Source organism: Dromiciops gliroides, chromosome 5 (assembly GCF_019393635.1).
Source record: "Dromiciops gliroides isolate mDroGli1 chromosome 5, mDroGli1.pri, whole genome shotgun sequence".
NCBI lineage: Eukaryota > Metazoa > Chordata > Mammalia > Microbiotheria > Microbiotheriidae > Dromiciops > Dromiciops gliroides.
Genome location: NC_057865.1, coordinates 277,622,361 through 277,634,777, shown reverse-complemented (window position 1 = coordinate 277,634,777; position 12,417 = coordinate 277,622,361). Strand labels below are relative to the sequence as shown.

Sequence of the window (12,417 nt, the reverse complement as noted above, 5' to 3'; positions counted from 1 at the left end):
GAATGTTTCTGAGACTGACCTTTAACATCAACTACCAAGCTTTAAATGAATCTGGTCCCTTTCAATAGAATGTGATGATTTACAACATTTCAAAGCAGCTTTCAAAAGAGACATGAAGTGGTACCTTCACGGTATGGAATATACTCAACTGATATGTGTTCATATTGATGTATATTCAGCTGATACATACTCATGTCAATAGTCAAATGACATACATATTCAATATATTCATTATTTTAATTCAATGTTATATTGAATATATTCGACACCGTGAAGAAAACACTTCCTGTCTGCTTTAAAATCTGATGTTCTATTTTAAAATGTTTTAAAGTTTATTTTCTATAAATAGCATGAGCCATTTAAAAGAATTAGAAATCACACTTGAAAACAATCTAGGGGAAAAGACAGATAAGATAGATATACAGTGTGTATATATGTTGTGTGTATACATATATTATATATATGTGTGTGTGTGTGTGTGAGTGTACATATATGTATGTATAGGGTGGGCCAAAAGTCATGATGTTTTAATAACTTTTTGAAAATTATTTTTTCTGTATTTTTAACCATTTACAAGATTTGATCTTTCATTGTAAATTTATTTCCTATATAAACTATATAGGATGCTATAGTATTGTAAATTTTAAGAAATAAAGGAGTTATTGAATATTGAAATTCCTTTGAGATTTTTGGCCCACCCTGCATATAATATCTATACTTGTATATATTTGTAAAATCAGGATTAAGTTAATTGGCATTTCATTGTTAGTGGAGTTGTGAACTGATCCAACCATTCTGGAGAGCAATTTGGAACTAGTCCACAGGGCTATGGGACTGTGCATACCTTTTAAATTTTTTTTTTGAGGCAAAGAGGGTTAAGTGACTTGCCCAGGGTCACACAGCTAGTAAGTGTCAAGTGTCTGAGGCTGGATTTGAACTCATGACCTCTAGAATCCAGGGCCGGTGCTTTATCCACTGTGCCACCTAGCTGTGTCCTGTGCATACCCTTTGACCCAGTAATACCACTGCCAGGTCTATATCCCAAAGAGATCATTAAAAAGGGAAAAGGATCCACATGCACAAAAATATTTAAAGCAGCTCTTTGTGGTGACAAAAAATTGGAAATCGAGGGAATGCTCATTAATTGGGGAATAACTGAACAAGTTATGGTATATGAATGTAATGGAAAACTATCGTGCTGTAAAAATGATGAGCAGACATATTTCATAAAAACATGGAAATACTTAAGTGGATTGATGCTAAGTGAAGTGAGCAGAACCAGGAAAACATTATACACAGTAACAACAACATCCTGTGATGATCAACTGTGATAGACTTAGCTCTTCTCAGCAGTGCAATGATCTAAGACAATTCCAAAGAACTCATAACAGAAAATGTTCTCCACATCCAGAAAAAAGAATTGTGGATTCTGAATGCAGATTGAACCAGACTGTTTCTACTTTTGTTTTTGTTTTCTTTTTTTGAGGTTTTCCCCTTTTGTTCTGACACTTTTTTCACAAGATGACTAATTCAGAAATAAAATAACAAGTTAAGCAGCACTTAATATTGACAATCAATGGGGAAAAGTATCTGACTATACCTAGGTATTTATATGCCTTTAAATTACATTCCAAACTGAAATAATTACAACTCACATTTACCTAGTTTTCTAAAGTTTCTTTGTATATTAGGCTATTAAAGCTTAAAATTACACTAAAACTTCTGGGCTACCTTGAATAATAAAAAATGATGACAGTAACTAAAACTATAATTAATAATTAAATATAATTATTTGCCATCATAAGAATAATGATAGTAACTTATAGATCACTTTGAGGTTGGCAAAACACTTTAAATATAGTATCAATTATACAGTCTATATAATTTATGTATTCATATATACATGTGTGGACTTATCTATATATGTAGATACCTCTATGTGTGTTGTGTTACATATGTATATGTGTATATACACACAGGCATGTTTTGTATATGCGTGTGGGGGGAGAAGAGGGAGAGATGTAGAAGGGGATGGAAAGGAGAGGGAAGAGGGAAAGGGGGCACAGGAAGTAACGGATAAAGCAGGAAAACTTGGACTTCGGTCCTACTTCTAACACATATTGGCTGACTGCCCTGGGCAGCTCATGCAGCCTCTCAGTGCTGGAGACAAGACTATAAGCTACAGAAAAGGGGCCGGAGTGCTCTGGTCCAAGGTGTTCCCTCATCTGGGAGTTCTCTATGGCAATGTTATCACAAGTCTCAGCACTTCCCATCCCGTCTTTCACCTGGCCACCAAGCCCTGTCAATTCAATCATCCACAACATCTCTCACAGCTGTTCCCTTTTCTCCACTCACCCAGAAACCAGCCATGTTCAGGCCCTCAACGGCCCTCACATGGATTCTTGTGATAACCTACTAATTAGTGTCTCTGCTTCCACTTTCTGCCCCCCTTGGATCCATCCTTCACATAGCCATTAAAATCATCTTCCCCAGGTTCAGCCCTGACCATGTCATGTCATTCTTTTGTTCAAATCCTTGAGCAGGCCCCTAGCGCTTCTCCGGGAAAACCCAAGACTGCACAGAGCATTTAAAGCCTGTGCAATGGGGCTCCTACCTGCCTCTGTGATTCTGTTTTAGTTTCCCCACATTACAGCCCCTTCTGAGCCCTGTTATCCCAGCAAACCCCGCCCCCCACTCCCCACACTGCCCTTCAACCCAGAATTCCCTCTGATTCCTGTAAACCATCCTCCAAGACTGGAAGGGCTGTCTTTTTTCCCTTCTTCACCTCTGACTCCTTGAATCCTCATCTTTCCAGGCTCAGCTCAGAGGCCAGCTCCTCACTGAAGCCTCTCCTGATTCCCCATTAGTGTTCCCTCTATCTTCAAATTACCTCCTATCTACATGGGAATGCGTTGCAACCCTGACCCTTTCACCCCAGCACCATCACCACCAAACAGAATTCAGGCCCTTCACAGACTGGCACCAACCTACTTCTCTAGACTGATCTCTCCGCATCCTCCCTCTCCCCACCAACCCCCTTCTTCCCTCTCCCCCTCCTTCCTTCTCTCTGCTTTCCCTTTCATCTGTCTCCTTCCTTTCTCACTCCTCTCCCTCCCTCTCTTCTTCTCTCCTTCCTTTTTCTTCTCCTTCCTTTCTCTCTCCTTCCCTTTCTCCTCACCCCTGATAATTTCCAGCCAAACTCCCCCACTTGCTTCCTATCCCCCACTGCTTTTGATCAGGCCTTGATGCTGGTAATGTTCTCCCTGCTCAGCTCCACCCCCTTGAAATCCCAATTCCTATCTAGTGTCATTACAACAAAAAGCCTTTCCCAATGGCCCCACCCCATGACTTGAATTGACATTATGTATGTCTCATCCACGTATCTGTACTTATAACATAGCATATACATATTCACATATAGATTTCTCTGTATCCATGTTGTTTTTTCCCCACAATAGAAGAAAACTCCTTGAAGGCACAGTGTTTCTGTCTTTATTTCTTTATTTCCATGGCACAGAGGCATTTAATCCTTTTTAAATTTAGTTTTTTTTAAATTTCAAATAGTTTTTCCATCCAAAAAGCAGATTTGTATTTGCTTTGCCATGTGTTAATTAAAGGAAACCTAATTAATGCTTAGTCAAAGCACTATTGATTGTATAACAAGGACCCAGATTTGAGAGGAAAAAGAAGAGGAAATCTCACCCCAAATCACCTAAGACTGGGGAGTGGAGAGAAAGGCTGTCAGAAACAAATCAGTTTCTATTCAAATGATTTCAGTGAATAGGGAATCCACCCATTCACAGGCAGCTTGGGCCTTTTGTTTTCAAAGAGTGAAAAGATGCCTTCTCTCTGCCATTTGCAATGAGGAAAAGGTCTTTCCAAAGAGAAGGAGCTTGAAGTCCTGCTTTCATGTCACTGGCTAGGGAAAGTCCCCAAAGGGATTTAGAAGTAGGCCCATAGCCCCAGAAGGTACAGGCTGGTTGGACCAGGCCCCTTCCCCAGGGGAGAAGGGTGTACTTGTAGGCAGGCAGGGAGTGACTGATGACTATCCCCAAGCACAAACTCAAGGAATTCTACCAATTCCGGTTTAGCCTGATTGGACCTACTCAGGATGGGCTTGTTTATAAGAAGACACCAGCTCCTTTGGCCCCACTTCAGTAGGAAATCAGCCACTAACATCTTTGGGCCATCTCGTGGCTATTCTATCATCTGGAGAAAGTATATTTCCTGGGGGCATAGCATCATCTCCAAAGGCCGCCAAAGCCAGAAAGCCAGCTGGGGACAGCACCAAGGAACCCAAACCCTTCCTCCTGTACTTTCTGTATGAGCAAGTCTCTTGTGAGCTCCCAATAACCCCTGTAGTCAGACAGAGGGAATTGAAGTCTTTGTCAGTTTCTCAAAATCCCAGAACTGACTAATGCAAAGGAGCTTCTTCCCCCAGACCGTGCTCAAGGACACTGGGCCCCAGGCTCCAGTAGGTTAGGAGCCAAAGCCAGACCCTCACAGCATTTCCACCTAGAATGCAAAACTGAGGTTTCAATCCATTGCCTAAGATTGCAGAGAGATAATAAAGGAAAGTGGCAAGAAATGAATCATGACCTCTTCCAAAAGGTCCCCTGAGGGTAGAGAATACAAACTGAAGTACAGGGGATGAGGCATTTGTATGTATGCCCTACACCTCACCAATCGGCCCCTCCTTTGAATGTGCCATCCCTTGTAGACTACAAGGTTATGAGCCTTCTCTAATTTTTCTTTAAATACCTTTAATTGATACAGGGAGAGCCCCACTGGGAGCACACTATCACTGGTGAGGAGGACCTACTCTGAAACTTCCAGTCCTAGAGAGTTGCCCAAAGTACAGAGTAGCTGTGATTTTCTATGACCACATAGCTTAGTAAATATAAGAGGCCAGGTTTTAATCCACTTCTGTCCAGTCCCAAGGCCAGCTGTCTATCCATTACACCATACTGCCTCTCACTCTGAAATATATATGACATCATAAAACATCCACAAACCATGGAAATCTGAATTTTCTGATTAAAATACAAATGTATTTTTAAAATAAAATAGGAATTTAAATTTTTTTTGTTGCTGTTCAGTCATTTCAGTTATGTCTCACTCTGTGACTCCAGTTGGGGTTTTCTTGGTAAAGATACTGAAGTGGTTTGCCATTTCTTTCTCCAGCTCATGTTACAGATGAGGAAACTGAGGCAAACAGGGTTAAGGGACTTGCCTGGGGTCACACAGCTAGTGACTGCACGAGTCTTCCTGAATAGAAGACTGACACTCTACTCACTTCACCCCCTATCTGCCCTTATTTAAATATATTGAAACTTAAATGCCCCCCTGGATGGCATGTCCCAGACATATATCTAACTCCTGGTACCCTCTGGTTCGATTTATGCTGTCTTCATCAGTGTGGCATATAGCATCAAGTGCTGGATTTCGAATCAAGAAGACCTATCTCAAGTCATTTAACGTCTCTGAACCTCTGTTTCTCCATTTTACAGATGGGAAGGTCAAATGAATAATGTAAATAAAGCACTTGGACAAGAAAGTGCCAGCTTTTTTATTATCGATGCTTTCCTTGAGTGCCTAGTGCCATTCTCTGCCCACAGTAAGTGCTTAGTAAATAAATGGTTCTTAAAATAATCTAAGCCAAAGATGCCAAAGCCACACGATCATTGATCTAGAGCTGGAAGGGATCTCAGAGGGCATTGAATCCAACTGCTTCATTCTACAGATGAGGGAAATGAAGCTCAGGGTGGGGAAGTGACTTGCCCAGGGTCACACAGGTAGTAAGTATCACAGGGGAAATTTGAACCCAGGTCCTCGACTCCAGAACTGGTGCTCTTTCTAGTTATGAAGCCATGCTGATGGTTCTCACTACTGGAATATATTTGGGGAACTAGAGAATCAAAAGAAACAGTGCCCTTCTCCACACTAGGTTTTCTGATGGAAGGACTGGTCAACCTCTGGCCTGTTACCAACATCATTTATCCTTATTTTTGTTGAGGGTACTGCCATCCTCCCAGTCACCTAAGTTCATATCCTCGGAGTCATTTTGACCCTTCCCTCTAGGTCACTGATATCTCTGCACATGTATACAAACACTCACACACAGTTGCCAATTCCTCTCAATTCTACCTGAAAGTTAACTCTGTCATCTATCCCCCTTCTCTATCTACATGAGGCCACTACTCTTCTTAAGATCTTCATTCCCTCTTTTTTTTGTGAGGCAATTGGGGTTAAGTGACTCACCTAGGGTCACACAGGCTGAATTTGTACTCAGGTCCTCCTGAATCCAGGGCTGGTGCTTTATCCACTGCACCACCTAGCTGCCCCCATTCCTTCTTGCATAGAACATGATTAGTGTTCTTTATCTCCACAAATGTCCTTATGTGTATCTATTATATGTTTTATCCCCTTCAGTAGACCGCAATCTTCTTGAGGGCAGGGACCATTTCACTTTTCTCCTTGAATCCCATTTGTACTCCCTAGCCAACGATAGTTAATGTTGCTGAATTGCTTCACTAGCCCCATGGTGCCTTTTTTTAAATTTCCCCAAGTACCAGTTGGCATCTCAGCTGACAAGCATACAAGACAGTTTGAGCAGGATTTGGTAAGCTACCAGAGAAAAATCATTTTCCCACTATGTAGAACTAAGTTCCCTGGGACTTCCCTTACATGACTTGAGAATAACAATCCCTTTTCTACAAAAGCCAACCAGCTGTAAATCTATGGTAACATTAAAAAGTCATGAGGGAAACAAAATTAAAATTGCAGAAAAGTAAATAGATAATAAACATAAAGTCAAAAAATACAAGCTATCAACAATGAAGAAAAATAAGAAATTCTAGGTTACTAATAAAAGAAATGAAAAATTTTTTAAAAACAGATTTCATCTCATATCCAGCAAATTAAGAAACATGATAAAAGAAACTAATTCTTGCTGCTGGATGGGCTATGGAAACATAAACATACTAACACACTATTAGTAGAGTTTAAGATTGGTCCAAACATTTGGAGAAACAGTTCAGTTACTCTAAAAAAAGTCACTCAACTGTTCATAAATTTTGATTCAGTAACCCCATTATTGGTTAATCCCTCAAAGAGGTTAAAAAAGTTCTCATATATAACAATAATCATAGCAACACTTTTATAGCAGCAAAGTTGGTATCCATCAAACCCACTGAACAAATTTTGGTTTATCAATGTTGTTATTCAGTTGTTTGAGTCATCTGTGTTTTTTTGTGACCCCATTTGGGGTTTTCTTGGTGGAGATACTTCAGCTCATTTTACAGATAAGGAAACTGAGGCAAACAGGGTTAAGTGACTTGCCCAGGGTCACACAGCTAGTAAGATCTGAGGCTACATTTGAACTCAGGTCTTCCTGATTCCAGGCCTGGAGTTCTGCACTGCACCACCTATCATTGTAACAGAAAACGATTACACTGTACAAAGTGATGGATGAAAAAAAAAAGGAAGCCTTTGAAAAAGCTGATGCAGAGCAAAAAGAGTAGAACCAAGACAATGATGTACACAACTCCACTAAATTAGATCTATGACCTCACTGATATGACGCCAATCATCACCTATCCGTGCCTGCCCATGGAGCATGACTCCCACCCACATCTTGAAAGCTTGCCACAGTGAGTCTACCATATTAGCAGAAGTCTTCTTCAACTTTGAATGATGATTCTAAAGAAAACCAGAAAAGCACTCTGGACAGCAAGCCAGTAATATACATGCAAAAAGAGTAGTTAAAATGCAGGTTAAATACAAGGACCAGCCAAAAAAATAGATTTTGCAGGCACAAGGGTATCAGAAACAGGTGTAGAGGCTATATAGGCTGTTTGTATAATTGCTGCAGGATAGCTGGTTGTACTTAGCTTTTTCTTCAGTGCACAGAATGATCTAAGGGAGAGTTTTCTATAGGATTGGTAGAGGCAAATTATTAGGAAATGAGTAGTATTTTTAAAAAGGAATTTAGAAGCTTAAAATTATAAACAAAAGAATCCTTAACAACAAATGACACAAAGCATCAGAAATACACATTTTAAAATCTAGGGACTCATCAATGCATCTATTGAATAATATTTATTGAGTGCTTACTATGTGCAAAGCTAGGTCAGCCAGTCAGTGTGGTAAGTAGCATACCAGGCCTAGAGTCAGGAAGACTCGAGTTTAAATCCAACCTCAGACTTACTAGCTATGTGACCCTGGACAAGTCACACTCCCTGTTTGCCTCAGTTTCCTCATCTGTAAAATGAACTGGAGAAGGAAATGGCAAACCACTCCAGTATCTTAGTCAAGAAAATTCCAAATGGGGGAGGGGGCAGCTAGGTGGCAAAGTGGATAAAGCACTGGCCCTGGATTCAGGAGGACCTGAGTTCAAATACAACCTCAGACACTTGACACTTACTAGCTGTGTGACCTGGGGCAAGTCACTTTACCCTCATTGCCATTCAAGAAAAAAAAATTCCAAATGGGGTCACAAAGAACTGGACATGACTAAAAAACAACTCAACAACAAATTTGAAAAGACTAGCATTGTTCAGTGTATAACTAGTCTTTATTTCTATTTTGATGCCAACTAAGGAAAAACCAAGACTAAAGTATATTCATACTCTCCATATTCTTTCCATCTTCTCCCAGAAGCAAGGTTTTTATATGGGATGAAGTGTGGCTATTTGCAAGGAAAGCAAATAACTTTTCTGATCATCAAGTGAGTTCCTAACAACAAGAAGAGTACTATCCCTGGATTCAGATTCTACCTCCTCCTTTTGTGACCTTGGTTGAATCATTTTACTTCCCCGGGCCTCAGTTTCCTCATTTGTAAAAGGAAGGTGTTGAGCTAGAAGACCTCTGAGGGTCCCTTCTGGCTCTACAACTCATCCTACGACCCCTCTAAATCTCAGTTTCCTCATCTCTAAAATGAGGAAGTTGAGCCAGATGGCCTCTGATCTCCCTTGCAGTTTTCAATCTATGCTCTTGTGACTTTGGCTGTCACCTTACTTCTCTTGACCTTAACTTCTTGATCTACAAAATGAGTTAGGCTAGATTTAGATTTAGTGATTTAGAGCTTCCAGCTCTAGATTTATGAGCCATATTTATTTATCCTATGGGTGAATACTTTGAAACAGCTTACTTTGCCCAACCCCACCCAAATCAAAATTCTTTCCACCCATCATGCCTCAGCTCAGATAGCATCTTCTTCCTGAACCCTTCCCTGATTCCCCACAAAAGGATGTGCTTCCCACCTCTGAACTTCACTCATCTCTCTCCAGTGGAAAAATATCTATCTTGTACTGTATGAGAAGTTCTTGATTTTTTTGTATCCTGGCAGCCTAGTAAAGTGGACCCTTTCTCAGAATTTTTTTTTATTCAAAATTTCTCAGAATTTTTTTTAATTAAAGGAAATGCTAAATTTCAGTTAGAGGTCAATGAAAATAAAGAAATAATTTTTCTTCTCCGAGTTCAGCCTCCCTAAAAATCTATCCACTGACCCACGCAGGGAGCTGTGAACCCCAGACTGAGAACTACCCTATTATAGTCATCTATTTTATTCTCCCTAGCTAGAATGTAACTTGCTTGAGAGTTTTAAAAAATATATCTATCATTTGCTTATCTCCAAACACTCCATAAGATGTATGATGCATGAAAATGCTGGCCTTCATCAGAGCCTAAAATTTCCTGCTAACATGAAAACTGGTCATTCTTCAAGCTCTGTCTTGCACCAGGACAAATACATTGATTGAGATAACAAAAACAAAGCTAGATGCCTTTAAGATCAGGATAGGGAGATGCTACTCAGCCACTTCATGTCCAGTCATCTAAACACAAGCTCAACCTTAGGGTCAATTCAACATAATTTTAAGTCTAACTGCCTTCAAGAAGGAGATGAGTTAAAACATGGCAGGAGTGATGCTATCAACAGATCAGGAGCCGTGTTTTCCCCAGGAACTAAGGGAAATAATGGAGGAGGTGAAATGAGATTCTCACTAACTTGTTTACTTGATTGGAAAAATCTTGATGGGATAACACTATCTTAATTTTAATACTTCAACCATTTGTATTAATCACAACTGCAGATAATACTCAGCCATTACTTAGAGACCAAGGAGGAGGAAGGGGAATTCTGGGAAAGGCACAAACCAAAACATTCATAGAATTATAGGATAGGATTATAGACTCAGATCTGGAATGGACCTCAGAGGTCATTAAGTCCAATCATTTTATTTTACTGATATAGAAACTGAGGCATAGGGATGTGAAGTGACTAGCCCATGATCATGCAGCTAGTTGGAGGCAGGATTTGAACTTGGATCTCTGATTAGTATATCTTATTGAGTTTCATTAGCATTTAAAAACCCCCACCTCCTGCCAAAATTTCAGTTGTGAAGAAATAACTTGCTTCCCCTTTAATTAGTGAAGTATGCTTGCTTTTCAAAGTGATTTAACTTATTCTGAATTCATTTTCCCCACTTGGGTGCCCAATTAAGCCTTGAAAGCTTCTAGACGTTTATAGCACCCGTTATTATTTAAGCCTGGCATTGAGAGCATCCCCCAGGCAGCCTGGGAAATCTAAAATGCAGTCAAGTACAAAAGTTGGATTCCTCTGATAGCAGAAAGAATTAAAAATAGATGTCTGTCAATGAACGGATGTATTCCTAAATTCTCATCAATGTGCTTACCCGTCCCTGTAAGAATCTGTAGGATTCTTCAGATGCAAAAGAAAAACTGTTAGGCAGTTAAAAAGTGACTGCCAGGAGAACTATGCCTGATCCACCAGCAAAGGCTTAGAGGAGGAAAAATAGGCTACCAAATGCAATCTGTTACCTGTTTGCAATTTTCTGGCAATTCACCTGCATATCCATCTCAAGCTTCCCAGTAGTACCTGAATAATCATTTAAAGTAGTTTCTACTTTGTAAGGTAGGTTCCTTTAAGCTTGGGAGAGGGAACAAGAAATGAAGGCAGCCTCCTGTATGTAGGTCTGTCTTTGCCTTTCTCACCTTACCTAAAACTCCTAGGTTCTCTTCAATAATAGGAGCTATTGAGACAGGGACTACTATTTTCCAATAATTGCTTACCAGCCCTCACTTTTTAAACACCCAATCTATATATTATCACCTCTCACAACTGATTTAATATAAGGAGAAAGAGAAAAATCATTCAAATTTCTATTTCCTCACTAAGTCACTCAGCAGCATCTCAGATAAAGGATGAACTAAATTACTTACACCCCCCCCAACCAGAAACACTGATAAGAACCCCCCAGCTGGTATCTTTAACACAGCTTCTAGTGCCGAGTCTGAAATCTTGGGGATTGTGATTTATTCTGAAATTGGAAATATTTGCAAAGTGCAGAAGTAATCCCTTCTGTCTACCCAGTACCTTTATATCCAAACTGACTTATTTTTAGGGTGTCGGTGCGGCGAGGGAGATGTTAGCATTCCCCTCCTAGACGTGTGGACAAACTAAGGCCTGAAGAACTTGGGTGACTTGTCCAAGGTCACCCCGGCAGCAGTAGCCTCAGGATTAGTTGTGCCGGTCACCCTTCTCCTAACCCAGCAGTCCTCTTTCCTTCTATCCCTGCAATACAAATCCCTCTCTGGTGGGTTCAGAGGAAGAGAATGTAACTGGAAGCTAAGTCCCCACTCTGAAGCCTTAAGTTTTGCAAGATAGCCGATCCTCGCCAATATCTTTCTACAACTCTGGCCATAGCCCGGATTTCCAAGCTGGGCACCCCCAAGTCGATGACCCTGCCTTCCTTTAAAGTCAAGCTGCAGCACTCCACCCCTCCCCTCGACTCCTGCCCTTAGCCCCGCAGTCCCCACCCAGAAGTTTCCACTCTGTAATCGGAGGGTATCCTGAGCAAGGGCAGCGGGGGCATTGCCCCTACTCAATCGCCTCCTCTCCAGACCAGTAGGAAAAAAAATCAAGTAAACCCATTTACCGTATGCAGCCACAGATGACATCCTGGACCGGGGTCTGCCCAGACTGACACCGGAGCTGGGCAGCGCAGCGGCGGCGGGCCCTGGCGCTGGCCGCTCGCTCCCATGGGCGGGCTCCACCTGGCCGGGGTAGGGCATACGATTCCCACTTGCAAGCCCAAAGTCTCCTGCCTCCTGAGCATGCCCAGTTCTCCGGCGAAAGCCACGGAGAAGTTTCAGTGCCGAGCTCACCTCCCCGGGTTTCAGCACTCACCAGAAAGGGGAGGAAGGAAAAGAGACAGAGAGAGAGAGAGAGAAAGGAGGAAGGGAGGGGAAGAGGGGGAGAGGACAGAAACAAAGCTTAAGGTACCTGTTTAAGGTACCTGGCCAGGGCAGAACTGGGAAGGGAAGCAAGGGGGCCCGCCGCTGGGCAAGGGGTAGGAGGGGCAAGAAGGGAAGGTGGGAGGGGCACGGGGACCT

At 41.4% G+C, this 12,417-nt stretch overlaps 1 protein-coding gene across 2 annotated transcripts in view; it reads right to left on the bottom strand.

Annotated features, from left to right (window-relative positions):
• ANO4 (anoctamin 4) overlaps nucleotides 1-12,111 on the bottom strand; it is a 444,684-nt gene extending 432,573 nt beyond the window's left edge. For both annotated transcript variants that reach the window (XM_043969145.1, XM_043969146.1), the window contains exon 1: nucleotides 11,961-12,111. In XM_043969145.1, coding sequence (XP_043825080.1) covers nucleotides 11,961-12,096 — 136 coding nt within the window. In that variant the 5' untranslated portion in view covers nucleotides 12,097-12,111. The remainder of the gene's footprint in view (nucleotides 1-11,960) is intronic.
• Nucleotides 12,112-12,417: the final 306 nt, after the last annotated feature.